Below are 18,440 nucleotides of genomic sequence, written 5' to 3'. Positions count from 1 at the left end.
CATGGGCATTGGCAGAGAAAGCCTGAATCTCTGTAAACAATGTGGAAGCCTAGTTATTCCCTAAGGCAAACTGGGAGGAGTACTATTAAGATTATTAATGCAACCTTTAGATTTTGTTTAGGCTTTTTGTTCAAGTAGACTTTTGATTACAGTCGCACCTCAGGGGGCTGTCAGACTCCTTACTTGTATCTAATCAAAAAGCCAATCTGTGATGTCAAATTTTTTTCCCCCTTATACAAGATCTGCTCATACTGAAGATCTTTGCCGACTCTTTTTAGGATGCTTAATCCCATTTAAGGGTACTCCTTATAACAAAGCAAACTCCCACCTCTTGGGGTCTTTAAATGCAGTCTTCTTTCTGGTAAATTGTGAGTTCCACTCGGGAAGTTCTCTTTAGCTTGGCTAATTGTTAAAACCCCTTTCCTAGCTAACTCGTCTTGGTCTCTAAGCAGCTTAATAAAATCTTTATCTCTTGATTTGGAGATCTATGCACCTGCTAGTATTTTGAGTTCACATCTGCAACTTCAACAATAGCATATGTGCCCACATATATTCTGGAAAATCAGGACATAGGGAAATTTTATAAACAATTTGATAAGATAAAGAAGGGAAAGGGACCTGTATGTGCACGAATGTTTGTGGTAGCCCTCTTTGTAGTGGCTAGAAACTGGAAACTGAGTGGATGCCCATCAGCTGGAGAATGGCTGAATAAATTGTGGTATACGAATATTATGGAATATTATTGTTCTGTAAGAAATGACCAACAGGATGATTTCAGAAAGGCCTGGAGAGACTTACACGAACTGATGCTGAGTGAAATGAGCAGGACCAGGAGATCATTATATACTTCAACAACAATACTATGTGATGACCAGTTCTGATGGACCTGGCCATCCTCAGCAATGAGATCAACCAAATCATTTCCAATGGAGCAGTAATGAACTGAACCAGCTGTGCCCAGAGAAAGAATTCTGGGAGATGACTAAAAACCATTACATTGAATTCCCAATCCCTATATTTATGCCCACCTGCATTTTTGATTTCCTTCACAAGCTAATTGTACAATATTTCAGAGTCTGATTCTTTTTGTACAGCAAAATAACGTTTTGGTCATGTATACTTATTGTGTATCTAATTTATATTTAAATATATTTAACATCTACTGGTCATCCTGCCATCTGGGGGAGGGAGTGGGGGGAGGGAGGGGAAAAATTGGAACAAGAGGTTTGGCAATTGTTAATGCTGTAAAGTTACCCATACATATAACCTGTAAATAAAAGGCTATTAAATAAAATAAAAAAAAACAATTTGATAAGACCCTCCAAATAAGCAAAAATATATTTTAGTTCTTGACAATTTCGATGTATAAGTGGTCATAGGAGAGGATGATGGAAAAAATAAAAGAAAGTGAAGAGATGTAAGAAAGTGGCAAAGCCTGAGAAAGCCTACAGGGCTACTTGATCTTGGGAGTATCACAAACAATGCTGGCTAATAGAACTAATTCAATACTGATTCTATTGGTCAGTAAATTATAGAACTCTATGATGTGAACTACCACACTTCCCACCACTCTGCACTTGTACCTCTAAACCATAATATCAGCATATCAACCTAATCTTTGTTTCTCTTTCCCATAAAGTTATCTTGATTTGACTCTTTGCTAGATTCCCTTGGAACTTTAGCTCACTGTCAAACAGCATAATAAATCTTTGCCCCTTAATAACTTTGTGAATTCTTTCACCAAACTCATGACACTGATTGCGGGAGCCTAATCTTATTGGGGTGTCTTTCTCCTCAACAAAAGCATGGTACAAACAAGAAGAAACCTAATTATTCAAAGGTTTGTAAACTACACAGAAGAACCATTCCTCTTGTGTGAGACAGTGACCCTTATCCAAATTAAAAAACCAGAGACTCTCAAGGTTTAAAAAAAAAAAAAAAAAAAAAAAAAAAAGCAAAAAGGGATTCATTATGATCTCCAGAGAAAAAACAACTCAACTCCTAACAGACAAGGTGTCAATAGAGGAGTACAAAGCACAAATTGCAAAACACAAGATTTATGACCAGAAGCCCCCACTTCCCTCCCCACCTTTCTTTTCATTGTCTAGAGGAGTTCAGACCTATCCCGGAAACAGAAGAATATTAGTAAATGACAAACTCTTAATTTAAATTTCCCTAGAGAACTGCTATACAATGCTAAAAGAAACAGATAAGTGCATCTAGCAACAGATAGATGACTAGACCAAATACTCACTTACCTATTTATTTATGTTATAATGACCACACATTTTCAGATAGGGAACTGCAAGATCTTATATACTTGAATTATGCTCATAGCTTCTACAGAACACTTACCCTCATTACAGAAATTTGCTATAAGAGGAAAAAACATGATTATAATCAAAAACTGGGGCTTCAGGCATCAGCCTGAGAGAACATATATGACAGGATAAAACATCCTTAGCTATTATATGCAATAACAATTCCACCTTATAGCCAGATTCAGGAACAATCAGGTTGGCTCGTATTCAAAGGAACACCACTGAGAAACTGAATCAGAAGGCTCCCACCTTAAATGGAGGCCAAAGTTGTCCTCCCAAATCTTGCCCAAATACTAACCTCCACCTGTAACAATTCAGGATCATATTCCTCTGAGTAGCTTGTGGCATATTCCTTTTAGATGGTGGCTTGATGCTCCATCAGACAATCATACCTGAATTCAAAACTCCAAATAACATTAGCTACAGTCCCAAGAGATTTTATCTCAAATAGCAAGTCTTATTAATCAAATCTTTAAGTGAATTTAGCTTTCAAGGATCACATATGCTAAATAAATATTGACTATAATCTTATATTGATAACAGTAAGAGATTCATCCTATTAAGTTCACAGTTTATCTTCATATCTAAGTAGATAGGTTTTAAATTCAACATTAGACTTGAAGATTTTTAATAACCAATCTGCATCAAAACATGATTAATACCTGAACATGTTCAAAGGGACAAAGACATAGACCATTGTTCTCAGAACCTCCCTAAACAATGGGACCAGCTTTAAAATGACTCAGTACAACCAATTAAAATACACATTGAATATAGAATATACTGTCCTAATTTCATGTTAAAGAATCCTATCAGAATTAACAATAATTTCTTAATTCTAAAAAATTTTAATTCAACTTCCTCTAATTGAGGAGTCTCTACAATAAATTTTTCTGGAAATATAAATAAGAGGTACAAAACTAATATTAAAAATCCCTCTAAGCACAATTAATCTCCCTTCCTACCAAAACATTCCTAATTGCAAAATCAATTTTAGAGGTTATAAATCCTTAATAGTCCATTCTTGAAGTTCCTCTACAGATCCTTTAACCCTTGTATTCTCAGCCTCCAGACTACAGTCTAAGTCATTTGTATAGTCTGGTAAAGTCCGTCTCACTCTTATTCTTCCAGAACTTAGTTAGCACCCACTCTCCTGGAAATGCAAGCTCCAAAGGTATTGTCTGGGTCTGCAATTCTTGCTTCCTAAAGGCTAAAGGGGATTATACACTGTTAGTATATAATTCCTTAAAAATGTATCCTTTGTTTTAACAGACGGTCTTTTCCCTTTTTCCTCCCAAATAAAATAAGCCAATCTCATATGGGGAAAATTCCAAATCACTTCTGGAGACAGTTCTAATTTTTTAACAAAGCAAATAGGCAAACATTTGGTCCAAATCTCTAACATCAATTTAGTAATCTGTTTCTTTAGATTCATTCTTTCCATTTTCTTTGATGAGAGCAGATCCCCAGATATATGGAATTGCCACTAAATTTGCAGTCCCTTCCCATTATTTCTTATAAAATGTTAGAAGTAAAATATGTTACTTTATCAGAATCAATAGTCTCTACCAATCCAAATTTGGCACAATTTGTTCAATGTTATTCCACCAACCCCTCTTAAAGCAGCAGAGCTCAGGGGAAAGCTGTTTCAATTTCCCCACTGGTATCATTTCATTAAAACCTAACGAATACTTTGGAATGAGGGACATCTCCTGAATACATTCTTATTTATCTTTATACATATCACACATTTTTCAGACACAATATATTCTGCAATTACACATATCCCTATATGCCAATTTTTCTTGCTTTTACTTCTTTGTTAAAGGGAGAAAGACAAATCTTGATTCAGAATATAGGTAATATTTAAATAACTTCAGACCAAATTTCACAAAATTCATGCCACATATTCAGCTGGGCTGACAAAATGTTAAAGCACAGCTTGTACAATTTTTACAAATTATCCAATATATAATTTAGAAAGCAACACAATAGCATAAATACATTTCATCTAATTAGGAGATACAAACCTGTTACCTTTTTAGGTAAGTTCCCAGAGAACCAAAAAAAATTTTTTTAACTTAAAATCAAATCAAATACAGATTCAAATTTCTAGTAGCAATACTTCAGTATCAAAGCAAACATATTTCTAACATTCTTACCAGAATAAACAAGCTCACAATTTTATCACACACATTTCAGAATCAGAATTACAATTTAAACATAAATAATCCCAAAATTCAAGGTGGCAGAAAATTACTCTTTCAAGTCCATCTACACAGCTCTAAGAAATTGGCAAACTTTACGCCCTGGTGGAGAGGGTTGGAGAAATTTGGACCCAAGTGTCCGATTGTAGCTCTGTGGCCCAGTGACAAGCCAACCACCTATAACATTCTTCTCTAAAATTTAATGTTCTCTGGGAGCAGGTTTCTTGGGGGGCTTCTGGAGGCAGCCTTCATTTCAGTTTGGTGTAATCACCCCAAATGCAGCCAGGAATTAAAGTCCAAATCCTTTATTGTCTCCTTCAAAGTCTTGTCTCTTTTCCTGGGGCCCAGTTAGCTTTCTTAGAGCTCTATCTCTTTCCTTGGTTCCGAGAACTCTTGCTGCTAGTCCTCTGCCTCTGCCAATTTCTGCCTCCAGCGTGCTCCAAATGTCTCCAAATCCAAAGGTTTGTATTTCAGCCTCCAGCCACAACAAAGATGGAAGATGAAATGAATCTGTCTCAGCCTCAGAAAGTTTCTAGTGCACTTGTCCTTCTGGCCCTGACAGCTCCTCCTCATATACCTCACACTGAGTATATACCAATCATTATATCACTAGAAAGCCATTATTTGTTGTAGGATTAAATCAATGCTAAACTAGATTTAACCATTGTCTCCTCAATTCCACTTACTACCTTGTTTCAAGTTCTGGCCCATAATATCTCCTTGTAGGATTAAATCAATCATACTGAACCATGCTAAATTAAATAACTATTGTCTCTATAATGACTTAGTACCTTGTAAGAATCCTAACAACCACCCTCCATGCCAGATGTGGAAGATGTTGGGGCACCAGTACACCAGTGCAAACCCCAGAAGAGACCAGGCCAGCCAGGGACACCAGCTTTCCCAGGACAGATTTCACAAGCTTGTCCAAGGGAGAAAAGTATGGAAAATCCCAGAGGCAAGTTTTTTGTTTTTTTTTTTCTTCTCTTTTGCAGTAAGCCTCAGATTTAGGTCCTCAAAAGGCTTTAAGAATCATGACAATTACGCCTACTTAAAATATAATAGACTAATTCACCATAGCTGACAGATAGCCAAGCAATTTAAAACTTAGTCTCAAAACCCCCAGAATCTGCTAAAATGTTTTAGCATTGGCTAAAATTGGCTAGTTCTAAGTCCACAGAAATGTCAGGTTTGTTTGTTTTTTTGTTTTGTTTTGTTTTGTTTTTTTGGGGGGAGTTGGTGTTAAAAACTCATCTCAGAACTAGTCCTTCTCTCTAGATAAAAACTATTTGCAAATTATGCAATTATGTAAAAAAAAAAAACAAAAAAACAAAAAAAACAAGCATTTTTAAATCCCAAATAGCCAGATCTTTTCCTTTGTAATTCGGCTGACTGAGAGAAATACAGGCTCGCAATCCCAGTCAGGCAGGCAGTTTACCAGTTCTTGGAAGAGGAAAAGTTGTCTCTCCCGCCTCACCAGTTGCTTGCCCTACTTGGGTTGTAAACTAACCTGACTGATTTCAAACTTTTCTCAGCTGGCTTATCTTCTGCTCCTGGGCCAAATTAATCCTCAATTTTTGCTAGACAACTTCTGTTTTTGCTTTCTCTGAGTGTTTCTCTTTGGGAATTTGCTGGTACAGAATGGGAGTTTCTGAACTGAGTTCAAGGACTACCAGAGGACACTCCAGAGAGTATCTACCAAAGGATTCAGTACCAGAGAGACTCCTCACTAAAGGAAATATCTTGAACAACCCCCCAAATTGTGTGGGACAGTGACCTTTACCCAAACTAAAAACAGAGACTCTCGAGATTTAAAAAAAAAAAAAAAAAAAAAAAAAAAAAAAAGCAAAAAAGGGATTTATTATATAATCTGGAGAGAAAAAGCAACTCTTAATAGATGAGGTGCCAGTAGAGAAGTGCAAAGCACAAATTGCAGAACACAAGATTTATAGACTAGAAGTCCCCACCTCTCTCCCTACCTTTTCTTTCATTGCCTGGGAGGGGCGGGGGAGAAGAGGGGAGTCCAGGCCTATCCCAGAAACAAAAGAATATTAGTAAATAACAAACTCTTAATTTAAATTTCTCTAGAGAACTGTTATACAAGCAGAATTCTGTTACCTGAATTCCCAAAGCCATCATCACCTTTAAAAGAAATACTTAAATGCTAATTAAGAGTTGGGGGGAAACAGGAGGGAAAATGTTCATCCAAGACAATTGAACACCTGCAGCTTTTTAGCTATAGCTCAACTTGTTATGATAAAATCTCAAGTCACAATTAGGGCATAGTTCAGGATCACATTCCCATGAGAGGTCTTTATTCACTTTATTTCATTTACTCTTTATCATGAATATTCAAAAAGAGATTCAGAAGACAACATATAATAAACAGCTAAACACAACACAAAAAGGTAAAACTGATTATATTTTAATAGGACATGACTGATGATGTGAAGTCATTTCTCAACCAGTCAAATCAATTTGTGAGGAAAAATGTCAAAATCTAATACCAAATTAGAAGAGTTCAACCTGACCATTAATAGGAAAAAGAACAGAGACATTGATTATTACTAAAAAGTATTTTAACCAATGTAAATCAATTGCAAAAATTGGAAAATAAAGGCACAAAGGAGCCTGAGCCAGAATAAAAGTGATCTCTTCAAGACAGATTGTTATTGAGCCCAAAGTCAACACTAGTGTAGTCTTAGAGAATATATGGTAGGAAATTATGAAGATTATTTGTGTGTCACAGAACATTCAGAAACAATGGAGGGGAAAAAATTAAGGAAAACACAACTGAGCAAAGCTATTTGAGAATATTTAAGGATGAAACTCAAAGGATGGCAACAAATTGTTGAAAAAAATGTAAAATATAAAGAATTTTATTAAAAAAAAACTCCATCAAGGTCAATGTAGCTATTACATTTGTACACTAAAGCCATTGTCCTTGGTGGAAGCAAATATAAATGGCATTGAAGAAAAACAATTGGGGAATAAAATTAGACAAGAAAAACTACACAAAGAGGAGTCCTATGCTGAATGCAACACAATTTTGTTACTATATTGATCACATCTTTATAGTCACACAATTGATTTAAAGACATGGAAAATACAAGATCTCACTGTCCTTTTTTTTTTTTTTTTTGCTTATTTTGAATCATTAGAGCAAAATACTACCTTAAAGACTTTCCTCCAATAATATATCTTCTATGCTCAATTCAAAACTATAAGATTTTTAAAAAGCTGTAACAATGGAGGTAAACTGTTCAAAGATTCCCTAATTATTAACATCAAGCAAAACACTAAACAATGAGACATATTCTTGCAACCTTAGTGACATATGCCCATCTAAGGATCTAAATGGAAGGAATATACCTATATACTATATGTAGTGCAATCCTTCAGAAGCTCTAGTTTACAGATAAAATTCTGATTGAATCAATCTCTTGAACAGTGTAGAATCTTCTAATGAAATACATAATCACTTCAAAGAGTTCAGGTTGCTCAAGAAAGCTCAATTAAATGAAGAAAACCTCCTATCCAGACTATGATATGCAGTTGGATAGACTAACTTAAGAATTGGACCATATATATGATGGAAAGACACTTCAGATAAGCTAAGTACAGAATAAACAGGAAAAAGATAGCAGTCTTTGAAAAATTAAACAATATTTTTAAAGACCATAAGCTCTTTCTGGAAACAAAAGAACACCATTTTAAAAAACAATAATATTCTTTTAATTCTGTGATATATATAATTCTGTAAATTATAGAAAACAATAGTCTTCAAAGAATTAAAATTTAATGTCACTCAAAGGGCAATGGGAAGGTGTACAGTGATTATTATATGATGTTGACTGTCTGTGAATTCATTGGGGTTTTTTGTTTTTGGGGTATTTTTTTTGGCATAAATACTATAGAAGCTTGCCTTTTCCATCTCCAGCTCATTTTACAGAGTAGAAAACTGAGGTAAACAGGATTAAGTGACTTACCCAGGGTCATACAGCATTAAGTTTGAAGCCAGATTTGAAGATAGTCTTCCAGTCTTCCAGACTCCAGGCCTGCCTTCTATACACTACAACACCCAGCTTCCCACAACTCATTACTCATGTAGAATTCAGCAAGAAAAGTAGAACAGAAGAAAAGAAACCCTATAAAAGATATCGAAAGAGGCAGAGAAAAACATTTAGCCCTAGAGAAAATGGCTTCTTATGTGGTTAGAGCAAAGGACAACAAAGGGACTGCCTGAGTACTTTATTGATAACCATACAGTTACTAGCTGTGTGACACTATCCAGAAGACTCATATTAATGAGATCACAGATTGTCTGAAATATCCTTCTTTGGACTTTCATGTTAAGAGGTGCTAGATCCTCCTCTCCTAAAAAAAAAATTCTTAGTTTCTTCTTGTCATATAGTCTACAATTTTTAAAAAAGGGAGGGAGGGGCCCAGAAATATATAATATAACATTCTATAATAGTTTTACCTTTTTCTGTTTCTTTTTCTCTTTTTGCCATATAAACTTTTTTTTTCAAAGAGAAATATTTAGAAATACAAATGTTTAAAATCAGTTAACATTTTCATAAAATTCTAGAGCTGTCAGGTACTTTATGATCCTAGCTCCTTCCTTGATCAAGTGTTTGCTTGAATAAGAAACTCATTATCTTACAAGGTAGCTGTGTCCCTTGTTTGGATAGCTCTACTTGTTATAGAGTCCTATCTAATGTTCGGCTAAAAATCTGTTTCCCAGAGACTTGGTAACCATTCCTCTTAGTTCTGACCTTTGAAACAATATAGTAGGGGTGTAGTTATTTTTCTACATTAAAGTCCTCCAAGTATGTAAAGTTAGTTATAATTTTCCTCTGGCATTTCCAAGATAAATATTCCCATTTTCTTCACTTTTATTTTTCAAATCCAGGACCAAAGACCCTCCAGATCTTCCATCACCCTGACAGTGAAAAAAACTCAATAGTAGTCCCAGAGCCATATTTGACAGTTTAGAAAGCAAATATCTCAAAACAAACCTCACCCTTCTATACTGGCCAGACTCCAGAGCTTTACTGACCATCAATCAGGCTCAAGGACTCTCAACTATGAACCATACAAGATTGTCCTTTCTCTCTTCTTTTTCAATCACTTTTTCAGAGATTGATAAACTGATATTTTAAGTCATCGCTAATGGAAAGAGTGTGACAACCGTTTGGCCCTTTTCAGAATCCTTTTTTGTCTTTGTGTACTCAGCACCTAACACAGATCCTGATATACAAGGAAAAACTGAGGTTACTAAATTGATATGATTTATCTCCAAAATAATAGAAAGCTATATGGGAGCAATGAGCCTAGAGTCAAGAAGACTGGAGTTCAAATGTGACTTCAGACACTTATTACCATGCAGTCTTGGATTAATGACTTAATCTCTTTGCCTCATTTACCAACACAACATTCTATACCAATATAAGGTTGAAATGGGTTTATGATTTAGACATAAAACGTGATACTACAAGCAAATTAGACGAATAGGGAATAATGTACCTCTCACATCTATAGAGAAGAAAAGAATTTATGGTCAAAGAAGAACTAAAGAACATTATGAAATGAAAAATGAATAATTTTGATTATTTTCAATTTAAAAGTTTTTGTACAAACAAAAGCAATGAAGCCAAGATTAAAAGGCAAGCAGAAAACCGGAGAAAAACATTTATATCCAAGGTTTCTGATAAAGGCCTCATTTCTAAATATAGAGAACTGATTCAAATTTATGAGGATACAAGCCATTCTCCAATTGATAAAGAATATAAACACAATTTTCAAACGAAGAAATTAAAGCCCTTTCTAATCATATGAAAAGTGCTCTAAGTTACTATTGAATAGAGAAGTGTAAATAAGAAAAAAAACAAAAAAGCAAAAGGTAAAAATACTATGTTTTGATCCATATTCAGTCCTGATAGAGCTCTTGCTGAATGCAGATGGCTCTGACCATCACAAGTCTATTGGAATTGGAGAGTGCCATCATTTTTGGTTTTGTTGTTGTTTGTTTGATTGTTTTTTCTTTCTTATTCTCTCCCCTCCCCCCTTTTGATCTGATTTTTCTTGTGTAGCATGATAAATGTGGAAATAGGTTTAGAAGGATTATACATGTTTAACCTATTTTGGATTACTTGCTATCTAGAAGAGGGAGTAAAAGGGGAGGGAGGGAGAAAAATTTGGAACATAAGATTTTGCAAGGTTAAATGTTGAAAATTGCCTTTGTATTTATTTTGAAAAATAAAAAGCTATTTTTTACTAAAAAAAAATCAGCCTCAATTTTCACATATGCAAAATGGAATCATAATAGCACTCATTTCACAAAGTTGTTAGAAGGATCAAATTAGATAAATGTAAAACAATTACCACAGTGCTTAGCACATATTAAATGCCATGTAAATGCTAGCTATCATCATTATTATTCATTCTTGTTCTTGTGATGTAGATATAGTCCTCCTAAAATTGGTACTTATAATTGAGCATCATGCTCCAGGTGCAATCTAAAGAAAAAAGCAGAACATAGTGGGACTAATTTCTACCCTGGTTCTGACTTTTGTGCTATTAAAAAAGCACAAGACAGATAATCAGGTACAACTCAATAATACCACCATTTTATATGGACTTTTTAGTTGGGTTGGTTTTTGTTTTTATTTTCTGTTATGTTTTCTCTTTGGTATAAGATGATGATAGTGAGAAAACTTTCATCCTGCAGAATAGCAAATGCTCTGCAATTTATAATCCTAGAACCAGTGAGTCAGTCAACAAGAATGTATTAAATGGCAGGCACTGAGGATGCAAAGAAAGGAAAAATGTAGTTACTGCTCTCAATGAATTCAATGTCCACATGGATGAAACAATATGCAACCAAGATATATACAGAATAGACAGAAATTACTCTCAAAGGGGAGGAGGGCACACAGTGAGGAGGAAAAGGGAACCTAGACAGGTTTCTTGCAAAAGGTGGGATCTGATTTGAGTCTTGAAATAAGCTAGGGAAGGGAGAAAATAAAAGTAAAGAAACAGTGTATTCCAGGGATGAGGGAGAGTAAGTGAAAAGGCACATATGTGCAAGGATGGTCAGTAGAGTTTGGAGACTCTGTGGAAGAGAATAAAATGTGAGAAATCCAGAAAGGTAGGAAGAATACAGGTAAGGTTTTAAATATTAACTAAAGCATTTAATTTAATCCTGGAGCCAATGAAGCTTATTGAGTTGGAGATGACAGAATTGATTTGCACTTGAGGAAAAGAGAACTTTAAAGCAAAGAGACTAACCAAAATGCTTTTGTAACCCTCCAGGAGTAAAGTGATAAAGGCTACTTCTATAAGGACTGAAGATTAGATGGAGACAGTATGACTCACACTGAAAGCAATTACATACATTGATTGCCCAATAAAGTTCACTACAAAATGGGACATAATCAATATATAAGTCTATATCTCTGGCAGATTTTGGACTAACAGGTCAAACAGATCCTGTTGCATTTTGGAAGAGGTCACCAGCAACCACTCTAACACCTTTGGAAAAGATGACTCCTGTCTAGAAGATATACCCAATGTCTGACATGGCTTATCAGAAAACATCTATTTGAGAGATGAGTGTGTGGATGGATTGTGATAGTGTAGAGCCAAAGTGAAGTGTAAAATGACTATTCAACAGTCCCAACAGATATTTTATGTTCCCAGGTTTCCTTTCAATAGAGTATAGCAATAGAGTCTTTTGTGTCAGCTTTATATATATACACAAATATATATATATATATATATATATATATATATATATGAACAAAATGTGTCTAATAAATTATTTAGGTTGGACTACCTACCTATAGGGAGATCCTTATACATGAGCCCAAACCTAAGCTTTTAAGTATCATTTCCCTGGAGTATAATAGAAGTATAATAGACCAAAAAATAAGAGAAAAGAAATCTTGACTCTCATCTAGATAGTTAATCTCCTCCAGACCTAAATCTACTTCAATCACTACCTACATGGTCATAGAGATTACATAAGGCCCTTAGAACAGAGGGAGAGGGTAATATGCCCCAGCTTCTTTGGGCCCAGATGTAGTTCTAATTTTTATAAAGGAATAGCCTGTTTTCCAAAAGAAAAAGACTTTTTTTTTTTTTACAATGCTGAAAATGCAAGAAGTTGTTTGTGGTTTCTCAGTCAACTATTTTTTAATCAAATACTATTTTTAATCTTTGCCATTGCTTTGGAATCTTCCTTTCTTTGAAATGTATTGAAGAATTTATTGACAAGTATTTCTAAAAGTATGTTGACTCCAAAATAGATTTCTTTTGTACATCCTTGTCCATATACAGTAATCTGTCCTGATTTCATCTTCATTTCCATTATCATTCCATTATCATCCATGAGATAAAGTCCAAATGCTAGAGTTCTACTATTATCATTACTGAAAATAGATTAAATGAAAATGGCATTTTTTGTTTCCCAAATTTTACTTTCACCAAATAATCTGATTTAGCTAGATCTCAAGCCAAACTCTCAGTAGAATCTTTTTAAAAAATTAATTTGATATTTTTATTTTTCCCCAGTTACACTGGAAACAATTTTTTACATTTGTTTTTAAAACTTTAAATTCTAGATTTTTCCCTTTCTCTTACCTCAAGCCTCCATTAAGAAAGCACATTTCCATAACAGTCATATTGTGAAAGAAAACACAGAGGATCTTTTTCTTTTCAACTGCTTTTCTCTATTTTTCTCAATTAGCTTTTCTACTTTCTTTTCCATTTGGTCAATTGTACTCTTTAAGGAGTTGTTTTCTTCGATGGATTTTTGCATCTCCTTTTCCATTTGGCCAATTTTGCTTTTTAAGCAGTTTTCCAAGCTATTGATTCTTCGTAATTCTCTTTCATAATTCTTTTGATCATTCTGATTTTTCCCCAATTTTTCTTCTATTTCTCTGATACAATTTTTAAGCTCCTTTTCAAGTATTTTCATAAGATCTTTCTAGGCTTGAGATTACTTTACTTCCCATTTGTCTTTGGGGTTTATCCCTAGGTGTTTTGATATTATTGTCCTCTTGTGAGTTTGTGTCTTAATTTTCCCTGTCATCATAATAACTTTCTATGAACAGATTCTTTTTTCTTTTGGCTCCCTCCCCCCCCCCTTTTTTTTTTTTAACTTGATGTCTTCTTCCCAGGTGGAAAGACTACCAAATACTGTCTCAGGCTTTTTGTGCCAATGGCTGCAAGCTTTGGATCTTTACCTGGTACGCATTGATACTGTTTCCCCAAGGCCCATGGGGGTCTGTGTCTGGTGCTATATTGAGGGGTTAGGGTGGGGGTGGCTGATGCTGCCGGAGGCTGTAGGTTTGTTGGCAGCTTACCTGGGCATTTGAGGCCCAGTAGGATGTTTCTGTGTTTCCCCGGGGCTACACCAAAGCATGTGACAGTTTCTAGAGCTGGAGTCTGCTGACTTCCCTGACTATGCCAGAGCACATGGGGCATCTTGGTGTTGGCATTTGCCTGCTGTCATTGAGGCTCAGGATCTCCTTCTGGTTTGCTGGGGTGAAGCTGGTTGTTGGCTTACTGAGAAGCTGCCTGTCCCGTACTGTGTCCCCTCTTACCTGAATAAGACCAGATCTCCAAGTTTTTTGTGCTAACAGGTTATTTCACCCCATCTCCTTAATGGTTTCACAGTTCCAGGACTTGTCTTGGGGCACTATTTTATCTGCTTTTCTCTATTTTGAAGCAATTCTGTTTTAATGTTCATACTACTTAGTAATTTTTTTTTCCCCAAATGACCTTATTCTCCATTAGGATTTCTTTTGATTGTCATGTCTTTTCACTTAGCTAGGAGATTTGATGTTTGGTGGCCAAGATGTTTTTCCCCTTTTTTTAAGCTTCTTCACTGTGATGACCAATTAAAAACTTCTGTAGGACATGATGGAAGTCAGAATTAATCTTTCTACTTTATCAATTCCCTTATGATTTAAGCAGAATAGTCTGGATCTGCTCCAATCCCATATGCTATCTTTTCCTCATCTTTATTCTTCTAATTTAGCAATTACTTCAACTTTCATTTAGCTGATGTACACAGACAGCTGATCTTGAAATAGCTGCTATGTCTGTAACCAGCTCTTTCCTGTCTTTTAGGATGCAGTAAATTTTATTTTATTATTATGTTGTTCAATGCTTGTCTATTTTAGCACTTCCCAACTCTTTAAGAAAGGATTCTTAATGTACAAGCAAGAGGATTCTGGGTACTCACTTTCACACTTGTGACACTAAATAACAAAGTATGGGTTGAATGTACTTTGGAATGAATAAATGATAAAGCCTGTATTAAGCATTTACTATGTGCTGAGCAACTAGAATATAAATACAAAAAAGCAAAAATAGTTCTTATTCTCAAGGAACTTACATTTTAATGGTGAAAGACAATACTTAGGGGAAGCTAGATGTAATGGGGATGGAAGGTAAAGAGATGCCCTTGGCAGCATGATTTGGAAATAGCTAGAAAATGTCTTGGACAAGACTCCAGGCAAAGTAAGTCAAAAGCTCACCAATCAGAGTCTGGGTAGGTCCAGGAATGGAGTCCAAGGTTCCAGTGGGAAGGGAATGAGGACAATGGCAGGCTCATAGGCAGCACAATTTGGGAATCATTGGGAAGTTTGGAGGATCTCATCTGATTCTTCATAGAAGAGCCTCTGTAAATGGATACCAGTGCCTAAGCTGCATTTATCTTCATAATGTTTGTCTATTTATGTGATATTAAGGAAACAACACTGAATTTGTGGTTAAAAAAAAAATCTGGGCTTGAGTACTGGCTCTGCCACTTACTAGCTATATGACTACAGACACATCACTAGACTTCTCTGCAACTTACTTTCCTCATCTAGAAAATAGGACAATATTTGCCTTCCTCACAATATGGCAATTGTGAGAAAAGCACTATGTAACTGTAAAATGCTATAAAATGAACATTGCAAAGTAAGACAACTCAATGTCCCCTTAAAATTATGTTTTTCATTGCCTTTGGACACATGAAGAAACCAAAATCTGTCAGTTTCTTCATTTACTTCTACAAGGAGAACATACAAACCCCTTTTCCATTTTGTTACAATTTCTTTATATCTTCTGGCTTAACATAGAGCAAAGAATATCACTATGAATGTTACTTCTTTGTTTTGGGTTGTTTTTAAATTGCATATTAAGAAATAAAGCAGCAAACATTTATTAAACTTTTATATTCCAGACACTGTGTTAAGTATTGTGGAAATGAAGACAACAATGAAACCATCACTGCCTTCACTGAGATTACATATTATTGGAGGGAAATGACATGTACATGTATAAGTATATTTTCAGACTCTTTGTGATCCCACTATTTTTGTTTGTTGTTTTTGTCAAAGATACTAGAGTGGTTTACCATTTCCTTCTCATTTTACAAATGGAGGAAACTCTTATAAACAGGTTAAATGACTTGGCCAGGGTCACACAGCTAGCAAGTATCTGAGGCCAGATTTGAACTCATGAAGATGAGTCTTTTAATTCTGGGCCTGGTATCTCTCCTGGGCCCTCGTAGCTGCCCCCAATATGTACAAGATTTGTAATATTCATTCATAGGAAGGCATTACTTGGTGGGGGGACAGAGTACTAGTAGGAATCAGGAAAGGCCATGTAACAACTGAGCTTTGAAAGAAACTAGGAATTTTAAGAAGCAAAAGTGTAAAGGGAATACTACTCAAGTACTGGAGACAGTGTGAGAAACAGCCAGGTCCTCAGTTTGGCTGGATTATAACATTTGTGAATTCAGAATTATGTCATTTTTAGCACCTGCTGTCACTTTTCTGCAACTGCTAAAGTAGAAAAGGGTCTCTACAAGAGAAAGAGTCATTTTGCAATTTTTGTCCATTTTACGAATTTCTGCTGGGTGGCAAGCCCTTTGGTTCTTCTCCATACTCAAGTTAAGTTTATTCTTGGGCAATAAACATAGAGTATTTAAGAGGGCCATATTTGAATTCTTTCTAGCTCAGTAGAGCACATGAGAGTTTGCACTTTAAGAACTCAGGGTCATCTCCATGAGACGTTAGAATAAATCTTTAAACAGTAATAAAATGTAAAGCTAATCTAATAAATTTATAGAAAAATCACAAAATGCACTTGATTGTATGATGAATCCATACACATTTCACAGAGAGTAAGCTAAAGAAAGTAATATGTTATGCAACAAGAATCAATGACCATTCATGAAAGTCAGAGGCAGCATCATGGATAGAATGCCAGGCTTAGAATCAGGAAGGCCTGAGTTAAAATGTGACCTCAAATAGTCACTAGCTACATGATCCTGGGCAAATCATTGAACTTATTTGCCTCAGTTTCCCTATCTGTTACACAGATAGCACCTGTCTCCCAAGATTATTGTGAGGATCAAATGAGAATACTAATTGTAAAATGCTTACCACAGTGCTTGACATATAATAAGTACTCCATAAGTATTACCCATTATACTGAATAAATAATGATTATTTTACTTCTCTTATTATTTATCTATACTTGTAACCCAGAGAAAAAATGAAATAAATTTTTTACATGGGGAGGCAAGGGGGATGACAGGCTAATGGATTTGTGCTATGCTATTTGCTAAGGATTTAAAAAAGCCAAATTGTGAATGCCAGTTTACATATAATTTGCAACTTTTTTTAGCAATAGCCAAAATAAAGGGTTGATTAAGGGAGTTCCTTGAAGTGAGTAGATAGTTTACAGGATGGTAAGCTTTTATTTGGGACTTTTGAAAGCATATCCCATTGAAGGGATTGCCACTCAGTTGAGAAAATTCTTCTAAGATGAAGTGTTTGGTTCCCACCACTACAGTTTTTGTCTTACAACCTCCATATCTTTTTGTTCATTTCACCTTGCCTTTGAGAGTATGAGATTAGCTAGAAGCTGACATGAGTCTCCTGGGTTAGTGAGGTGAGCCATTAAGAACTCCCTTGGAGCAAAGTATGGGAGTGCTCTGAGTATTTCCAGGTGACTCAGGAGAATTCCTAGCTGTGGCTCTGGAGTAATAGTTACATAATGAAAAACAAAGCTACCATGTAGAGAGAAACCAGTTTATCTAAGTGGTAGGAATGCCTGGACTCTAACTTTCTTGAAGAGCCTTGAGACTTCTTGGAAATTTAGGGGGAAAAGAAAAAAAGGGAGTTTTCTGGACAGTGTAAAGTACCTGAACTCCAGCCTCTTGAATTGAGTAGAGGAGGAGAGAAGAGATTTTCTGGGCAGTGTGATCTTGGAATCCAGTCTTCAAAAAAAGAAGGGTATTTCCTGGGCAGTGCCAACCTCTTAGGTTACCTTTCTAGCAACTTGACGTGTGAAAGTTCCAAAATCTAGATTCTATCAGAGGACAGGGAGTTCCTGAGAATTCTTGAACAATTGATAGCCTCTTGAGAAGGAAAGGATCATGCACACGATCCCTAAAGCATAGGAATGGCAAGGGACTCAGAGCTATAAAACTGAGGATGAATTATCTAAAGTGATTTGGTCTGTGTGAGTCAGAAGAGAAGGGTCTAGCTAATAATCCCAATTAAATTTTCCATTCAAGGGGAGGACAATAAATAAGGCACTGCTACAAATCTGAGAGACTATATAGGACCCTTAGAAAATGATACTTTCTGGAATGTTGGGAGGTTATACTTCTGAACACCCCAAACATATTTCCACTCTCTAGGGTAGTATTATGAATGTGAAGGATTTTAATAACTTGAGAAAAGTGGGATTCACTGAAAAGAAAAAGAGAATTGTTTTGATTGTTTCCGAATTACTGTGAGTCCTTTATGATGAGATAAAATAGGTGATGCAATATAGCAATGATTTAGAGGTCCCCTGATTTAGGGGAGGCTTTGGTCCTAACAATAAATTAGTAATC

At 35.5% G+C, this 18,440-nt stretch overlaps 1 protein-coding gene across 5 annotated transcripts in view; it reads right to left on the bottom strand.

The window, feature by feature from the left end:
- Positions 1-17,864, bottom strand: part of RHOBTB3 (Rho related BTB domain containing 3) — a 109,731-nt gene extending 91,867 nt beyond the window's left edge. Inside the window, exons 1-2 of one of the 5 annotated variants that reach the window (XM_031967820.1) lie at positions 17,742-17,864; positions 8,518-8,676 (exon numbers count right to left, since the gene is read on the bottom strand). In XM_031967820.1, the coding sequence (XP_031823680.1) occupies positions 8,518-8,534 (17 nt within the window). In that variant the 5' untranslated portion in view covers positions 8,535-8,676; positions 17,742-17,864. Of the gene's footprint in view, positions 1-8,517; positions 8,677-15,078; positions 15,338-17,741 lie in introns of those variants that run through there. The other 4 variants (XM_031967826.1, XM_031967849.1, XM_031967811.1 and 1 more) reach the window with 4 other exon arrangements.
- Between the last annotated feature and the right edge of the window lie 576 nt (positions 17,865-18,440).

Source organism: Sarcophilus harrisii, chromosome 1, assembly GCF_902635505.1.
Source record: "Sarcophilus harrisii chromosome 1, mSarHar1.11, whole genome shotgun sequence".
Taxonomy (NCBI): Eukaryota; Metazoa; Chordata; class Mammalia; order Dasyuromorphia; family Dasyuridae; genus Sarcophilus; species Sarcophilus harrisii.
Note: the sequence above shows the minus strand (reverse complement) of the source record. Positions and strands in the feature narration are given on the sequence as shown.